The sequence below is a fragment of the Grampus griseus genome, assembly GCF_964374135.1.
Source record: "Grampus griseus genome assembly, chromosome: 9".
NCBI lineage: Eukaryota > Metazoa > Chordata > Mammalia > Artiodactyla > Delphinidae > Grampus > Grampus griseus.
In genome coordinates this window covers 28894079-28912417 of record NC_139003.1, presented here as the reverse complement: position 1 = coordinate 28912417, position 18339 = coordinate 28894079, and the positions used below count along the sequence as shown (strand labels likewise).

The window sequence follows — 18339 nt, the reverse complement described above, 5'->3', positions numbered from 1 at the left end:
TCCACTGTATTTGTCTGGTGCTGGTTTTGTGAGTGTGCCCTGGGGACTGCAGACAATACGCTGGTGCTGAAGTAGCAACCGAAATCTTTTACCCAGTCGGCTGGACTCAGGCTCTGTTCTGGCACGTGGCCCAGTATATCAATACTGTGGTTTTCAGCCCATTTTGGAAGCCGTTTCACTAAGCTATGTGACAACCCCCAAAGCTGGTCTGGCACCAGAAGACTTCATCAGATTGTGAACTTGAGAGCCCTCAAGTCAGCTGTTTCTGTATTGATGCCTCCCTTCCTGTAATCACTAACAGAAGGTGAGGGGGCTACAGTTGGAACACACCTCGCACCTTCAACGCCGTTCATGTTTATGTCTCTGAACCCTCGTAAATCTCCTGGGCTCTGAGCACTTGCTGACTCAAATGAAAGCACTCTCTGGAGGCAACTTCAAGTAAGCGTTTGAGTTATTAGCAGAGCTCAACAGACGTACCTGGAAAGAGCACGTGGCATGGCTACAGATTTGTCAGAAAGATTTAAGAGTATCAGTGTATTTACTGATTTGAACACTAGCAAAAACCGAAGCTGCGAATACTCTAGACCCAGCCGTCTGATGGTCCCCTTGGAAATTGTGCAGACCATGTGGCCCGTACTATGCAACGTACTAGGTACAAGTCATGGCGAACTTCCAGTTGAAAAGTGGCAAATTAGTAGATGATGTCAATGCTGACAGCTCTCGACTTTATGCTTCGTTCATTCCAGTGTTATGAGAGATGCCTTGTCTGTTAGAACGACAACCACACAACCAATATTGAACACCTACTACCCACTCAGCCTTGTTGTAGGCATTGGGGGGGGGGCGTGCAAAAGAATTCCTCATATTCTTTGATTTGAAGAGGTTTATAATGTAATTGGTGACTTACAGTGAAGGCATGTTAAACCACCAGAAAGCAAAAGTAAATTAAGCGATACATCATCTGATAGGTACCTCAGATGAAGTAGAAGTTAGGCAGAGAGTGGTGTTAATATGATTAACTGTGTAAGACTTCCTGAAGAAGTGTGACCTAAAGAATGGGTAGGCAGGCTTGGGTAAGTAAAAAAGAAAGAAAAAATTCTAGGTATGAAGGCAGGGTTTCTCAAGAAACCGAAATAGTAACATGCAAGCCCTGCTTGTGGAAAAGGGAAGAAAGACATTGGGCTGCCTAGGGAGAATGACCATAAGGAAAGAGAGTGAATTTAATAAAAAATGACAGCTATGGAGAAATCCTGAATGAAGGATTTTTACAAGTCAAACCAAAGGGTTTACAACATAGGGAGGGGTAAATAAGAAATCATTCAAGGTTTCAGTGGGGAAAGTGAAAAAATTAAAGTTAAATTTAAATGTGATTCACATTTAAAGTTAAAAGTTAATGTGATTCACATTTAAAGTTAATTTTAATTAAAGTTAATTTAATTTACATTTTAATTAAAGTTCACATTTTAAATTTCACATTTTAAATTTAATATTTTGGTCTTGTTTTTAAATTTTGGTCTTGTTTTAATTTAAATTTTGGTCTTGTTTTAATTTTAAATTTAAAATTTTGGTCTTGTTTTAAATTTAAAATTGTTAAAATTTTAACAATTGTTAAAAATTAGGTTAAAATTAGGTTAATTAGGTTAAAATTAGGTTAAAATTTAGGTTAAAATTGTTAAAATTTTGGTCTTGTTTTAAATTTAAAATTCACATTTTAAATTTAATATTTTGTTTAAATTTCACATTTTAAAATTCACATTTTAATTAAAGTTAATTTAATTCACATTTAAAGTTAAATTTAAATGTGATTCACATTTAAAGTTAAATTTAAATGTGATTCATCTGGTGTGAAGATGGAGTAAACACCAAATGGTAACTGTCTCTTGACCAGACTTAACAAACCTCACTTCAACATGCTGCCCACCCATGATGAGGACAGTAGCCAATGGTCAGATGTATGGACAACAGCCTCGAATACAAAGGCAGTTTCAGCATTTGCTGAGTTTTGACTGGCATTTTGTTGAATGCAGAATTATATCACAACAATTAAATGTAATTATGCAGACCAACAGTTAGAATAAGATAGACACCGTTGATTCTTTCTAAATGACTTCCCTCCAAATTTTCTCCCTTAAAGTTTGAGATTGCTTGATTTTAGTAAAAAGGAAAAAAAGGGCTTCCCTGGTGGCGCAGTGGTTGAGAGTCCGCCTGCCGATGCAGGGGACGCGGGTTCATGCCCTGGTCCGGGAAGATCCCACATGCCGCGGAGCGGCTGGGCCCGTGAGCCGTGGCCGCTGAGCCTGTGCGTCTGGAGCCTGTGCTCCGCACCGGGAGAGGCCACAACAGTGAGAGGCCCACGTATCGCAAAAAAAAAAAAAAAAAGAGAAAATTTGGTTTTTTCCATTATAGACATCCCAGTGATCTCTCCATAAATAGTACTCCTAAAAATATGAAAGTCCAGATTTTTGAAGTTTTCTTGATAATTTTTTAAACTCAATAATAATTCATTAATTCAGTTGTTTTGTTATACAGAATTCAGAAAAAAATGTTTTGAAAAGGGGTATGGAGAGATTCAACATTCTCCATGCATTTCAGTTTTGACAAATAGTGACCACTCTTGTTTGTCAAGGATTTTACTTATAGTCCCTCATTCCGAAAAGATTGCATAATCAGTGCAAATAACCACTAGAGATAAGCCAGGTTCTATTAACACTTATTGAGTCTTCTTCAATCTTAATTTCTAGGACAAGTAAACAACAAAAACAATTTTTTTTACTTTCATAGTTGTGAACATTTACAAAGCAAGACAGCATCCGTCTCCAACTCCTGTCCCTTCTCCTAGTTCTGTCACTGGTGTCTCCTCTGCTGCTCCAAGTTGGGCTTTTCAGGCCACCAAAGGACAACAGGACATCCAGAATACCATTCTCTGCCCCCTCCTGAGAGCCAGTGGTCACAAGCCTGTGCTCTGTCCCACACTGGTAGCATCCAGGTGGAATTTAAAATAGAATGGATAAGGACCCAGTTATGTAAAAAGTCACCTCTGGTCTTCTGTTCCATCATGAGAGTTAAGACCAGCTGGGGTGCTTCTGGTATCAGTTTCCAGTACATAAGTCTCTGTGATCTGCAGCAGAAATTCTTACAACAGGGCCCTTAGAAGTCTCGTCCTCTGATGGACTGCCAGAGACAGAGTCCAAGGCATATCTGTGCAGGCAGACTTTTTGCTGAGTTTCCCAGGGACTGAGAGAAAACTACCAGCAGGCACAGCCTCTCCTGGGTTCTACAGCTAATAATCTACAATTGTCCCGGATGGGAGGTGGGATTTATTGCTGGCCAGCTACTTATCTTGGTTCAACTGGCCCAGTTGGTCAGAGAGGACCATGGTCAGAGATGCAGTCTCTCTGAAGAGCTTCTTTGAGTGAAATGAATATTTCCTCTGGCTCTCCCTCCTAAATCCCCTTTTCCAGAATGTAGCTCAAAACACCTTACCGTTGCTAGGAAAACAAATTCATGTACCCTTCTCGCCAGATCAAGAAGCTACAGATGCTTCAGTAATCTGTACAAACTTGGAGTTACCCTGTGCTTTGCTTAACAGCATTAATCAAATTTTAGGTAGCTGGGCTCAGATCATGAGATGATATAAGTTCAGCTCCCATTTTGAACAATTAGTGGTATGATCTTTACAACATTTTTTAGAAAGCCTGCATAAGACAGTAAGCACGAGGTTATGTTCTATCAGACAGTTAATATTTTGTTCTCTCTCTGAATTACAAAATCACAAATAATAAGTAGGAAATGAGATTCCTTCTTGCTGCTAAAGAAATGAACAATTTCTTGTTCATTTGTGTAGTTCAATGTGTAGTTGCGTATACGTTTGGATTTGACCCATCATTTACTTTATTGTTCAACGTTAAATAGAGAGCATAACCCCCACTAACGGTAGTAGAGATGAACCACTTCAAATTAATAAGAGATATAAATTAGATTCTGAAGGAGCCCCTCACCTTCATATTCCAGGATAAAGAAAATATCTGTAACTTCTTTTATCTTCTAAATAAAGTTTCATGTGACCTGACAGGATTATAATACATTTTAAAATTCGACCACCTTAAGATATTTCTGCAAAGAAAATAATTCATTTTAATTAAGATCCACAAGGAAAAGTGGAACAGAAGATACAAAATGGGGGCCAGAAAACTCTAGCCTGTGCCACCCTAAGAACTGGGGCCCCTCTCTCAGGTAGACAAACCCGGTCGCTAGGCTTCCTCCTCCTAGGAGTGCAAATTCACTAGCAAATGCAGTCTCTCCACCCCACCACAGCCATGTACACACCATGCCTACAGCCTCCCTCCCTCCAGCCCTGTGGAAACTCCAGTAAGAGATTCAGATCCGAAAGAGCTTTTGAGCATTTTACAGGTGAGAAGACTGAGGATCAAAAGTGAAATTGATTGCCCAAGATTATAACCTGCTAACTGGAAACCCAATCACTCAACTCAGCCCAGTGCTCTTTCCACTATACCTCCCAGTCCACAAAAACCAGACAGCAAAGTGGGGGTGGGGGGTGGGGGTGGAGGTGGAATGGAAGGGCATCCACGCAGACCGCCATCTGCCTCTGAGAGACCCGACTTCAGGGAGACCTCTTCAGGAGACCCACCCACCCATTGTGGGTTTTTGTTTATGTTCACAGAACAGAACATCTCTTTTGATGGAGAGATCTGTGAACTGTGATATGAAGATCCAGGGGACACAGAAGAGGAATTTAGACCTTGAGACCAGATACCTGGGATTTGGTCAAAAAAAGGAAAAAAAAAAAAGCAGTGCTTTTTAATCAAGTTCTGCAGCAGTATTGTGGTAGGAAAAACAAGACCTCTAAAATAGGATCGATTTTTGACTCTACCATCTTCTAGCTGAGTGGCCTTGAGCAAGTTTCTTAGTGTCTCCAAATTCATTTCTTTATCTATAAACTGAGCACCAATTTGAGGGGTTTGAATCTTTGCATGGAGAGAGAAGAGAGAGACAGAGAGTAAGAGAGAAAACACAGGGGGCATGTAGGCTCTCAGTGCATGACACAAAAAGGCACTCAAATGTCTGCTTGTTGAATAAGAAGCTTAATTCTTCAGCTGGACCATCTCCTGGAAGTAAGTCTCCTTTGCTTTAGAGATATGAACAGAATGACCCCTAAGGCCCTAAACCACACAGAAAAGATGCAGGACCACTGAGGCCCTGAAACTGTGCCTTGGATTTGAAACTAGTTGACCCAGTGGTCTTAGACTCTAAGAATACTGTGAGTGCCCCTCTAAAGGTTTATTTGGATGCCTGGACAGTGTTTGATCCCTAGACTAACAACAAAGGCAACATTCAAGTGACCCCACTCCCAAACTAGATTAAGTAATCCTACAGTGTGTGTTCCCAGCGCACAGTACTTCCCCAATGCGTTCATTGCTCTGGCTGTGATTGCCAACTGGGCTATAAACTCCACTACCATTTAACTCAGTGCTATCCCCACTTTTTAACCCATAACAGAGGCTCAGTATATCTTCCTAAAGGAAAAAAGTCCAGCAACATCCTTAAAACATCTACCATCGTTGGCTCGAAAAATCAACCTAAAGTATTCGTGTTCTCCACTCCCCCAGTTCTTCCCCAATACCCCTGCAGATGAAGCCTCTTCTCTAGTTTCACCATTTGGGCCACTTAGATATCTGCTCGGGATGTTCCTCACCACGTTGTTAATCTGTTCAGTAAATTGTGCTCAAAACCAGGATCTCGTGTACTGGGCCCCATGGCAGGAGTTCAGCAGGGAATTCTCCACTATCCCTCATGGAGAGGCTCACAGAATAAAGTGAGCTTGGATGAAGCCTCTGATTTTCAGAGAGGCCACTAGCCATTAGCCAAAATATTTCTGGATCAGTAACTACACCCTATCATCAACTTGACTCTCTAAAAATTACAATGTGGCTTTAGGACCTGGTACATGGCGTTCACTCAATAAATATTTGTTGGATAAAAAAAATGAATGGGACAGGATGGGAATTTCAGTGAGCTTTTATTGCTCTGGGCTGATATAGGAGACATGCAGCAAATAAAATCATTTATTTGAGGATAAAGCTAATAAAGTAAATCTTTAATTTGAGTAAGTCTAGATTTTGGAACCCACTAAGGTGGTATACCCTGAGAGTTTACTAACATTTCAGAAGTCCTCTGAGGAGCAGGTGATGCCCCTCATAAACATTTCCTGTCACCAACTAGTTGAGACAGAGTTTTCTGATACCGCAGCTACGCATGTGCCGCCTGAATTCAGAGTTCTCCCCAGAGATCTTCTAACCTGGAAAACACTGGTTAACTAAACTCTCTAAACTTCCAGGCACCAGAACATTCTCCTGCTTCCGAACTCTTTGGCTCCAAAGAGTAACTTGCTGGATTCTATACTTTCCTTTACTGATAATCTCAAATTATTTTGTTTCAGACTTGTCTCCATGGCTGGAGACAAGGCCAGAAAGGCTGTGCCTTTAAGGGAAGGGATCTTCATAAATTCTCACAATAGTGGACACACAGTAGGTGTTTCATAAGTAAGCTTTTAAAATTTGTCTTCAATGTGTAGCCCTGTCCAAAGTCTCCAACAGAGACATAGTGTGCATTGGAGAGAAGGGAAAGAACACAGCCTTTCTAGAGCTCTCCAGACAGCTCTCACTCGCATTCTCTCTGTGCCCTCCATCTTCTGACAGTGCCCTCAAAGACTACGGAAAATAAGCAAAATCGTAAAACGAAATCACCTAACACAATTTAAATATGGTAGATTCGATGCTAGGCTGGAATCTTCCCTTTCGATAAAAGTAAATGCCTGCACAGACGATGATCGATCTCAAGCTTGACAAGTATTTTACTCATTCTCTAAAGTCTCCTGAAACGTTGAGACCTCAAGCAGGATGTTGAAAGGTCAATTTTTTGGTAGCAACTCTGACTCAAGAAGATTATTCTCCTGTGAGGTGAAGGAGAGGAAAGAAACGGGGGCAGTGAGATTTTTCCATCCACTCCACCCAGAGGGTAATTAATCCAAATGAGACTGGGCTGGGTGGAACTCAAACATCGCCCATTCAACCCACACCTTCACCCAGGGTTGTTAAGACAGAAGCTCCCCTATCAGTCTTCGGGTTGAATCAATACCCCTCCCGCAGAGACCCGCTCTCAGGAAACTGTGACAGGAGGAAAGGTCAGGAACACAGGATCTGGACCGGCTGTCGGGGAACAGCGGGCCCGAGCGCCCCCCGCGGAGCCTGCTCTCAGCCAATGAGAGCCTGAGGACCCGGGATGATGAGATGAGGGGCCGCTGCTGGGCCAATCAGGCTCCAGGTGCGGCCAGGGGGAGGAGATGGGAGGAGAGGCCGGGGGCGATGGAGACAGAGCTACATCAACAGAAGTTTCTCACCTTGGAATGCGAGGGACGCTCCCGCATCTCCGGCACATCTTCAACTCGTCTCGGGAGGAGTGCCCCAAGCTACTTTCCCAACTTCCTCACGCTGCTCCCAGCTCGCGAGGAGAAGGCTGCTGAGAGCCCCTACTACGGCTGGCCTTTTTACGTTGTCTGCAGGAAGAAAGGAGGCGAGGGACAACTTGGTGCTGGGGAACTGACCTCTGTCCTGGTGGGCCTCTGGCTGGGGAGGGTCGAAGAGGAGTGGCTGGGCCTGGGAGACTCCATGCGGGGGCCATGGACAGAGCAGCGCTCCTGGGACTGTCCCGCCTGTGCGCGCTGTGGGCAGCCCTGCTCACGCTGTTCCCCTGCGGAGCCCAAGGAAACTGGATGTGAGTATGGGGGCAGCAGGGGAGCACGGGGTTTGTGGCAAAAGGGATGCCCAGCCTCAGGGAACTTTCAGCTGAGGCTGGAGAGGAGAGGCGGGACCCTAGGGCGGGCGACCTAAATTTCGGGTAAACATCTGGGATTGGGAGGAGAGCAGGGCAGCGGCTGACGCTAGGGGCGGCCGTGTCTTACAGGTGGTTGGGCATCGCCTCCTTTGGGGTTCCGGAGAAGCTGGGCTGCGCCAGCTTGCCGCTGAACAGCCGCCAGAAGGAGCTGTGCAAGAGGAAACCGTACCTGCTGCCGAGCATCTGCGAGGGCGCCCGTCTGGGCATTCAGGAGTGCAGGAGCCAGTTCAGATACGAGAGATGGAACTGCCTGGCGGCCGCCGCCGCCCCGCCTGACACCAGCCCTCTCTTTGGCTACGAGCTGAGCAGCGGTGAGTCCCGGGACGCTCGCAGCTGGCGCGGGACGGAGGGCAGGTCCTCCAATTCTTGTAAATAAAGAGTGCTTGCGTGGTCCCGTCGCTCCCTAAATCCCCAGAGAGGTCCTTTAGTGCAATGAAACTGGGGGCGACTGAAGCCAGACCCGGGTGCAGGTGCTGTCCTGGACGGGGTGACACCCCAGGTCCCGAGCGGGGCGCGTGGAGCTGTAGCTCTTCCTCCTTCCCCGCGGCGCCCGGCCGGAGTTGGGGAAAAGCTGACACTCCACCCCGCCGACCCCTCGGACCCCGTAGCGCCCCCCTACGTGGATGACCAGCTGGAGAAACATGATGTCGGCTACGGGGAATGCCGCTGCCGCATCTGCTTTGATTTAAAAGCAGCTCCGCTGCGCACCGAGCCCTGGCTAATTGCAGCGAAGCCCCAAGCTGGTTGGCTCCTTACAGCACCCGGAAGACGGAATAATGGCGATTTTAAAGGGACTGTCCCGGGCAGCCCCACGTGAGGCTAGCTCGGGCACTACTTTAGTTCTCCCCTCTATTCCTTTCCTTCTATCTTTTCCCTCCTCTGCGCACAGCTGCGGCGCGGGAAGCTGCAGTAACACGAAGTTCCACTTCCACCGGCCTAGCAGTGACTTGGTAAGGATAAAGGTACAGAGGTATCAGCAGATTCAAAGGATTTCAGGCCCTGGGCGCTGAAAGATTCTTAGTTGTTTTCCACACTCATTTCGGTTCCCCCTCCACCTTTGACCCTTCCCCGCCGGGTCCCTACACTCACCGCCGCCAAAGCATCGCTTTTGCCCCGCTGCGCTTTGGCCGGCACACCCTTCCGAAAGGGCCCTGACTCCCTGCAGAAAAAAAAGAAGAGGATGTGTTCTTCACAGTTGCTGAAATGTAGAGGCATCAGCTGTTGAAAGGGTTTATTGGACAACGACGTGATAACGTTTCTACTCCAATCTAAACATCTCCAAAGGGGGGGAAAAAGTCTCCTGCTGAGTCCCTTCTAGTCCATTTTATTACTGTTTTAATGGGACTTTAATTTTCAAAGATTTTAGCTCAAAACCTATTGCAGGTGTGTGATATCCATATTCAACATTCAATTGTTTTCCATAACAATTCTTTTTTTTTTTTGCTGATGACATTTCAATTATCTTAACTGCCTTTAATACTGTAAGTCGATATAATACTGTATATAAGAATATTTATATAATATTTAACTTTCATATTAATATTGTTTTTCAGGATATCCTTAAAAAATCAGTCTTTGATGTGAAATGAAACTGCAACATTTATCTCCTAATTGCTTTGGTCTTTGCTTAATTTTAATTTGCATTCTGACGTGTATTTTTTACACAACAAAAGTCATACCAAAATTTTCAGCTTGTGTTTTCTGATAACACATTTTAAATTTAACGAGAAGGGTAAGTGGGACTCCTTTGGGCATTGTATCACTATTTACGTATTCATACGAGGGATTTTAAATTCAACGTGTATTTATAGAATTTTTATTGTCTGTTAAGTGTTGAGCTGGATGCTGACATACATTTCAAATTTTAAAAATAAACAGATGATATTAAGGTATGAGGACAATTTATGATATACAATATAGGAAAATCATACTGAAAATTAATGTTGCTGTTTTAAAAACTGAGAACAATATGAAATTGTCCTTTCTTAAATATCTACTCATTAAAGCATCCATTGAAAAGTTGCTTCCCTGATAAGAAGATAAGTAGAAGACTTTGTTATGAACATAAACAGAGAATGGTATGACTCATTCATTTAGCAACTTATGTTTTATTCTAGGCACCAAGGAAACAGCATTTATTTATGCTGTGATGGCTGCAGGCCTGGTGCATTCTGTGACCAGGTCATGCAGTGCAGGCAACATGACCGAGTGTTCCTGTGACACCACCTTGCAGAACGGCGGCTCAGCAAGTGAAGGCTGGCACTGGGGGGGCTGCTCTGATGATGTCCAGTATGGCATGTGGTTCAGCAGAAAGTTCCTAGATTTCCCCATCAGAAACACCACGGGAAAAGAAAGCAAAGCACTGTTAGCAATGAACCTTCATAACAATGAAGCTGGAAGGCAGGTATGTATTACAAAATGGAATAGAAATCCAGTGCCTTTAGGTAAATAACACTAGGATTACACTTTTGGATCAATCTGACCAAATGGTTTAAAAACCAAATGCTTGCAGTCTAAGAATATATATGTATGTATGTGTGTGTGTGTGTGTGTGTGTGTGTGTGTGTATGTAAAATTATATGTTTATTATATATGTATAACAGCAAGTATATATATATATATATATATATATATATATATTCTTTCATGAGCCTGTACTGACCATATTGATTTAGTTTAAGTTTCCATCTGATGTGAGTTGAATCTTATTATACAATATATTTGTGATTGTATAGTTCGTATACCTAAAACACCAATTATAAAATAACAGAAGTACAAGTGCCTGTTCGGTCATTTTATTCCACCCTCTTAGATGGTTAGTTGCAGAGCCAGAATAAGACTTACAGTATCTGCCTTTCTAACGGGACTGAATCAAATTTCATTTTTTCAAATTTGAATTTTCATTATATTTTTAAATCTTTATTTTAGTAGACAATGACATCTAAAGAAGTTATCAGTTCTGTCCTTACTTTCTCTAGCAAAACATTCTTGAATACATTAGAGAATACACAACTCAAGTAATATTTTTCATAAAACAAAATTTATTTAAGGGAAGTAGTTATGTTATTATAAAGCAATGTAGATTCACTGTAAAAACTGAAAAATACAGATAAATGTAAAGCAACTATAGATATATTAAATATTTTGATATTTAAAAATATAGATATATTAAAGATCTAGGGAGAGCGAAATTTGAAGAATCACATCTAATTAACCTCCTTTATGAATATTTTAATGCTAAATTTTCTTAAAATGGTATAAATTTGTAGCTTAATTTAACTTTTATGTATTTCCCTTAATGAATATTGACACAATAAGCTTTGAGTTCTACAACATAGTTGAATTACTTGGTAATTCATAGTGACTTTCCAAAAACAGTCAAAACCTCTCTTAGGTATATAGATTTTCTATTTTGTAATAATCTTTTCAGGATGGGAATATCACCACATATCCTATATTATTGTAAATATTCAATAACCTGTAAAGGTCCCAAAGTAGTCATTGCAATCTGCCACATTCTCCTGCAATAAATTAAAATGAGTTGCGGTATCTCTTAGGAATATTTAAAGTATATGCTGTATTTGTTTTACATTTTTGGAAAGTGAATAAATGGAACTCTCTTGGAATAGTTGCAAGTTTCAGCCAGTTTTCTTTACTTAACCACTTTGGTTTAAAATACAAAACCGAAAACTCAATAAATATATCACCATAACACTTCAAATTCAAATTTGACTATTCAGTTCTATTTGAATATTGATTCAAAATGGAAGATTCGAAAATAGGAAAGTCAGTAAATAGCTATGTAAGCTTTTCATTTTTTTGTTTTGAAATTTTAAGTTAATTTATCTCACTAAAGTAACTCCTGCTAACACCATAGTTATGCACAGGTCTCTTCTTGATAAAGTTTTACATTTAAAAAAAATTAAATGAATGAGTTTTTGCTTCAATTTAAATAATATCCAATAAAGGAATTTTTTTATTTCTAACATATTAATATAAAAGAGGTTAAAGGTAATTAACATTTGTTCTTTAAAACTCTAAACTAGAGAAAAACATCAAGTCAAATTAATACATTTTAAAAACAAGAAAACAATTGAATGAATATTTAGTATCACCTTAGACCTTGAATCTTCTTTAGTCATTCTTTAAATAATTTGGTAGAGACTAAAAAAATTTAATCAGAAAACAAAACTTCAAACTCATGTTATAATTCATTCTTTTGAATAAAGTTATCTCCAGACTTATGAAAAGTCCTAACGTATTCTAAAATGTATTTTTATTAGCAATATTAGACAGCTATTTAGTTTTATTCCATCTTATGTGGCTTTTTTTCAAATTAGGTAGCAATATTTGCCTCTATAACTATTAACTTTGATCTATTTATATTCTGATTTTTTTTAAAAAAATACAACTATTCAGCATCAATTTTAATCCACTGTTTATTGGCAATAAAACAATGTCCTCACTTTATTGAGGTTTTCCCTATTATTCTAATTATGCCCCCAAAATTCAGCCTTTAGGTATATACACATTTTGTGTAAATTTCAGTTTTCTCTACTGAATCTTTTTTTTTTTCCACATTGGTCTAGATGGAATCTTTAAATATTACAAAATATTACCTGGATATTTTGAGGGCACTACACTGATGTTTTTGTTGGTCTTTTCTCATGAACTATTACAATTCAAAACATTTTAATATTTTTCTTTCCGTTGGTGGTCAAAAAAAAAAAAACAAGAAAAAAGCCAACACCACCACCAGCACCGGAACAACAACAAAAATCAACCCGGTTTCCAAGATATTACCTAACATGGAAGAACAAAAAACTACATTTTCAATATTGGCAATTAGGAGCTTAATCTAACAGGTATATCCTTCTGAGTAAGGTTCAAGGTCTGTATTCAACTGAGTTGATTTTCCTCATCTCAAAATTCCAAACTCAAAACGTAGGAAAGCGTTCAGAGAAATGTGGGTACTGGTGCTTAGTAGTGCTGTGAGCAGAATAGATGATTTTCTAACCGCTGACCTTAAATACTCTAATTCCCACTTGGTTTCTGACACCATTCCTAAAGTTATGACTCCAAGAATAATGTTGCCGAATGGTGATTGTCTAACAGAACGATGTGATGTCTTCCAGGGGCAGAACTTCTGAGAATAATGTGACTTGGAATATTTATGGGTATTTCTTTTGGTGTGCTTAAAATATTTCCATTCTTCCCATGTCCACCTCATAAACTTTTAAGTTTCCCTACCCCATAATTTGTTTTATGATGAGTAACTCAAAAAAGTGGCATGGGCCCCACCCCCAAATTTCATTAACCTGTTTCAAGAATATTTACAAGTACTTGAACAACACACAAGTGTTTTGCTTTTCAGCAGGTTCATATATATTTTTGGACTGAAAGGGACAAAATGGGTCAGAGAAATAGGAATACTACAATTAACCATCCAATTTATGTCACCGTTTTCATAAAAACTTAAACAGATCATCTGATAGTTGACAAATGAAATGTCACAAAATGTTCCATAACAGTTGTTTTTTTTTTTTTTTTTAGTCATTTCTGTAAAGCTTGGGTAAAGCAACCTACCGAAAAACAATCACCTCCGGCTGTGTTACCTCTGAGTCAAAACTAACTCCTTAGACCACTTCTCAAACAGTTTCTAGTTTTACATTAAGTGTTAATGATACATCTTTCCTATTTCACTTCATCAGAAATTTATCAAACCAAAACTTAACATAGGGAGACCAGTAGATTAAATGCTATGCTCCCAATTGCTCTCCCATAGTTTAAAAATATTCCACCAAAATGTGCACATCTGTTTGCAATAGTTAACAAAACATTCCTCTGTTAATATCGTTATAAACCTTAACAACTCAGCGAAGTAGAGAAAGGAATTTTCTTATAACCACACACAACTCATTCGCTTGCTATTCTCTTACTTCTCCTGTTAGAAAATCACTATGTATCACTGTATCTCAGAATGGCTATTTGACATCAATTAAGAATCCTAGCTGAAAAGCTCCAGAGTATGTATTTTTGGAGTGTTCATGCAATTTTCTTAAATATATTTGTACTTTCCACTTTCATTTTTCTCTGTTCTACCAAAATTATCCTGCTGCATATAAAGACTTTATATCATATATTACCATCTATCCTATGGAAGACAAGTGTCTCAACCAGGCTATTTATTTTTCTGTCAAATTGGAATAATAAGCAAGTACATGTTCATGAACTACCTACTATATGCAAGGCATTTCTTCCTATAAAACTAAATCAAGTAAAATAATTTATGAAAATGTGCTCTGAGAGTTAAATTCTGTGTGTGTGTGTGTGTGTGTGTGTGTGTGTGTGTGTGTGTGTACATGTTATCTGCCCTTGAACTCTGCATTTCATCACATTCTCCTAGTGGTGGTTGCATTGCTTTATTTTATCCCTATTTGTTCAAGTTTCTTCCTTGCAGTCTTACAAGGGTATAATCATTTAAATTGCATGTCAAGTTCTTTGTCTTTCTATCCTAGAATATCAATATGAATAGTATTCACATATATAATAAAAATACTATTTCTTTTCTTATACTTATCGTTAAAGACAAAAAGGTAATGGAATTGAAAGATAACAGAATTAAATTCCTTAAAAATATCTCTAGAAAGTTTAGTTAACTCCACGTATTTAAAAGTTTCTAGTTTTCTATGGCAGGAAACTCTCCCCAAAATTCGGTTACAAATTCAGCAGGTGGTATCCCTGGATTCAAGATCAGTCTTCCCTCTTATCCTTCACACCTGTGCAGTAGTGTGTCACTCTTGTGTCCTAACACTGTTGTGGGCTGAGGAATTGGAGGAAAACCCAGCCAGATCAGGGTCTCCCAATATCACTGACTTCCTGGCAGTGACTCTTTTGTTGAAGAAAGTGGTCTTTATTACTTCCTCTTGATTCAGATTACCAACAGAGGATGCGTTAAAACTGTTCAAGTGAGCTAGACTAACCATTCAATGAGTATTTGGTGAGCATCTATTCTGTCCTCCATGCTTTGCAAATTGGCAACACCATAGGTAATGTCTGAACTGGTTAATAAAAGGAAAAGGCAGCTCCTCAGTCAAGAATCTGAGCGAGAGGCAGCTCTAAATCACTAAGTGATGACTGTAACGAGCGTTGATCAGGTTTAAACACATAAACTTACATTCTTAGATTTTGGGCTTTCTTTGGACAATTTGTTTTGCTGTTACCTGGCATTGATTGAGCTCTCTTTTTCTCATATCCTTTGGGCACTTAAAATCTGAACAAAAGTAGGCAGATCGCATTAATTTGAACATTTATTTGCCTGGAGACTTTTTAAAAATTGAAGGCTTTGTGAATATCAAATGCCATAAATTGAACCAAATAAGCTTGTGTGCCAAATTGTTCTCAATTGAAAGGTAAATTTTACCTGAGATAATAAGAAATAGACATATCTACTCGCTTCTTAGTTTCATGAGTTCAAAACAAGCATATGTGTCGTATCCTATAAAAGACAGTGTTTAAATGTTGTTCGGTTTATTATTTTAAACACTAATAAAAAGTATTGAATATTACACAAATCAATACCATATGCTCTCATTCAAGGCTGCAAATATAACAAATTGTTTGAAATACTCTGTCTCATTAGATAGTTCAGAAACTTTAGTTAATTTGTTAGGAAATGTAACATTCCACAAACATGTCAATGTCAACTGTGGTACAAAATAACAAAGTAGAAACCCCTGTCATTTTATAGTTTTGATAAGAACTGTAAGTGGAATTTAAGCGGTGGGGTTTTTCCTTTATTTGGCGAGATTACACACATAATTTCCAAGTTATCGGATGGCTAGACCCATTTTTTATTTTACCCAGCCTGTTGACAGAATGTCGACTCTCCAGTTAGTCCTGACGATTTATTAATCTGCTCTGCCATCCTCTGGGGATTGAAGGAAGTTATGCTGACTGGCCGGTATGTAAGAAATTAGAACTATAAACTTTTATTTTAGGAATCTCTGTATTGTTTGTGCACGGTTAGCCCCATTTGAAATTTTATCTCAACTCTTACCGTACCTTCTTCGTCAGGGACAGGGGGTATTTATTTTGACCTTAATGTGTGTCAGGCAATGGACTCTAACCCATGTATGTCATCTCATTGAATTCCTCCATCTGAACAGAATAACTCAGCACTTGGAATTGAAAAATCATATAAATATTATACCTTTTCTATGTTAGGAGGGTGCTACTGATACATCAAGAATAGGACGTATGTTTTGAATTAATTTTCCAGAAGAGGGGAAGAATTGGCTGGGAGCCACTGCACTCTCCAACCCCTTCTTTTGACCAACTTAAGTTGATTAGTCAGGATTTCTCATGTGTTCTGTGACCAGGGGATAGCATATCCCCCAAAACCCCTGTGAATATAACTGACGTTTGCAGTGATCAAACATGAGAACTGTCAGTTCAGTAGCTCTCATCCTTGGATGCCCTTAGAATCATCGGAGCAGCTTTGTAGAAGTCATTGCCTGGACCCCACCTTGACAAATTAAATAAGAATCTCAGGGGTTATTTGTAAAGTTTCACAGCTGTTTCTGTGTGCATACAAGTCACCTGAGGATTTTATTAAAATGCAGATTTTGATTCCACAGGTTTGGTGAGGGACCTGAGAGTTTGTATTTCTCACAAGGGATGCTGGCGCTATTGGTCCACGAACCACACTCTGAGTAGCAAGGTGCTAAAATGAACGGTATCGGGAACATAGAGGCACTAATGAACATCCTCTCACACCCAAAATTAAATGAGAGATTAGAAATAAACGTAACTTCCCTTTGTTATCTCAGCTAATCTCTGTTAACGTTATTAGCTTGGTCTGCAGCTTTAAATTAGACTCAGAAAGGTTTGTTCTGTAGAGTGAAGAGAAGGACAAAACATTTGAATTCTGAGCGATCTAAAAGATCCTTTACGTGCAAAATCATCCTTATTTTTAAAAATTATTATTATTATTTTTCTATTATTTAATTGAAGTATTTTTAAAACTATTATTATTTTATTTAATTTTAATTGAAGTATATAACCATCGTTTTTATACAGGAGTAAACAGATCCGGAAAGTTAAGTGATTAGGCTGGTAGTGCTTCTGTTGTTGAGTAAAAACACTTCATGAACGATGTTTCACTCAATTTCTGTTGGTTTCAGGCTGTCGCCAAGTTGATGTCATTAGACTGCCGGTGTCACGGAGTTTCTGGCTCCTGTGCTGTGAAAACATGCTGGAAAACCATGTCTTCTTTTGAAAAGATTGGCCGTCTGTTGAAGGATAAATATGAAAACAGTGTCCAAATCTCAGACAAAATAAAGAGGAAAATGCACAGGAGAGAGAAAGATCAGAGGAAAATACCGATCCACAAGGATGATCTGCTCTACATTAATAAGTCTCCCAATTACTGTGTAGAGGATAAGAAACTCGGGATCCCAGGGACCCAAGGCAGAGAGTGCAACCGCACGTCAGAGGGCGCAGACGGCTGCAACCTCCTCTGCTGCGGCAGGGGCTACAACACCCACGTGGTCAGGCACGTGGAGCGATGCGAGTGCAAGTTTATCTGGTGCTGCTACGTCCGCTGCAGGAGGTGTGAAAGCATGACTGATGTCCACACTTGCAAGTAACCACTCTAGCCTTGGGCAAGAGTCCCCAGTGACAGACGTACAACGGGAGTGGGTCCCACTGTGCTGGGCTGGGGAGCCTGACACCTGCCTCCTCAGAATTCCCAGATCCTCGAGGCTCTCTCAGAAGTCCCTTTACCTGATCGATGTCAATGTCACACACTAGGCATGTAGATTTCTTGGGATTCTAAAACTGAAAAAGTTTGAGTTCATATGTTGGTGGTTTAGGGAACAGATATTGAGGGCAAGGAAGATAAACTGTCTCGTAAGCAAGAAAGAACAGGAAAGAGCCTTCATGCCGAGAGAACTGGTCCATACTCAGGATAAGATCCTTGACTATGGAACTCGGTTATGGAACTCAATAGTGGTGGGTGAATATTAGTCATTTAAAAAAGACATCTATTAGAGCAGCAAGGAGCAGTAAACATGAATCTCATTCTCTGAGTATTTTTTATGAAGAAATCATACTAAGTGTTGGTGCATAGAAACAGAAGGTGTTGGGACAGGTTAACAGAAGTGGTGGGTGCCTACTTAACACTTTCATTCATTTCAGAAGAAAGAATCTTCATAAGTGATATAACACCCCCTAAAACATGTCTGTTAGCGAGATTTCGTGACAAAACAAAAGAAGCAAGATGTAAGAAGCAAAATGTAAAAAGCAAAATGTATGATTTGGAGTTTAAGTGACTTTTAACCAGGAGAATTGATCTAGAAGAGTATCAGTGAGGTATATAGCAACCTTTATCTTTGGCTTCACACTTTCATTATAGACCAGCTTCCA

General features: G+C 39.9%; 1 protein-coding gene across 1 annotated transcript; it reads left to right on the top strand.

The window, feature by feature from the left end:
• Positions 1 to 7681: 7681 nt before the first annotated feature.
• Positions 7682 to 17561, top strand: WNT16 (Wnt family member 16; the record flags this gene model as incomplete). The annotated part of the gene is made up of 4 exons (XM_082662318.1): positions 7682 to 7791; positions 7981 to 8222; positions 10029 to 10315; positions 17097 to 17561. Exons 1-4 carry the CDS (start codon positions 7697 to 7699, stop codon positions 17559 to 17561), a joined length of 1089 nt encoding a protein of 362 aa, XP_082518444.1. The 5' UTR covers positions 7682 to 7696.
• Positions 17562 to 18339: the final 778 nt, after the last annotated feature.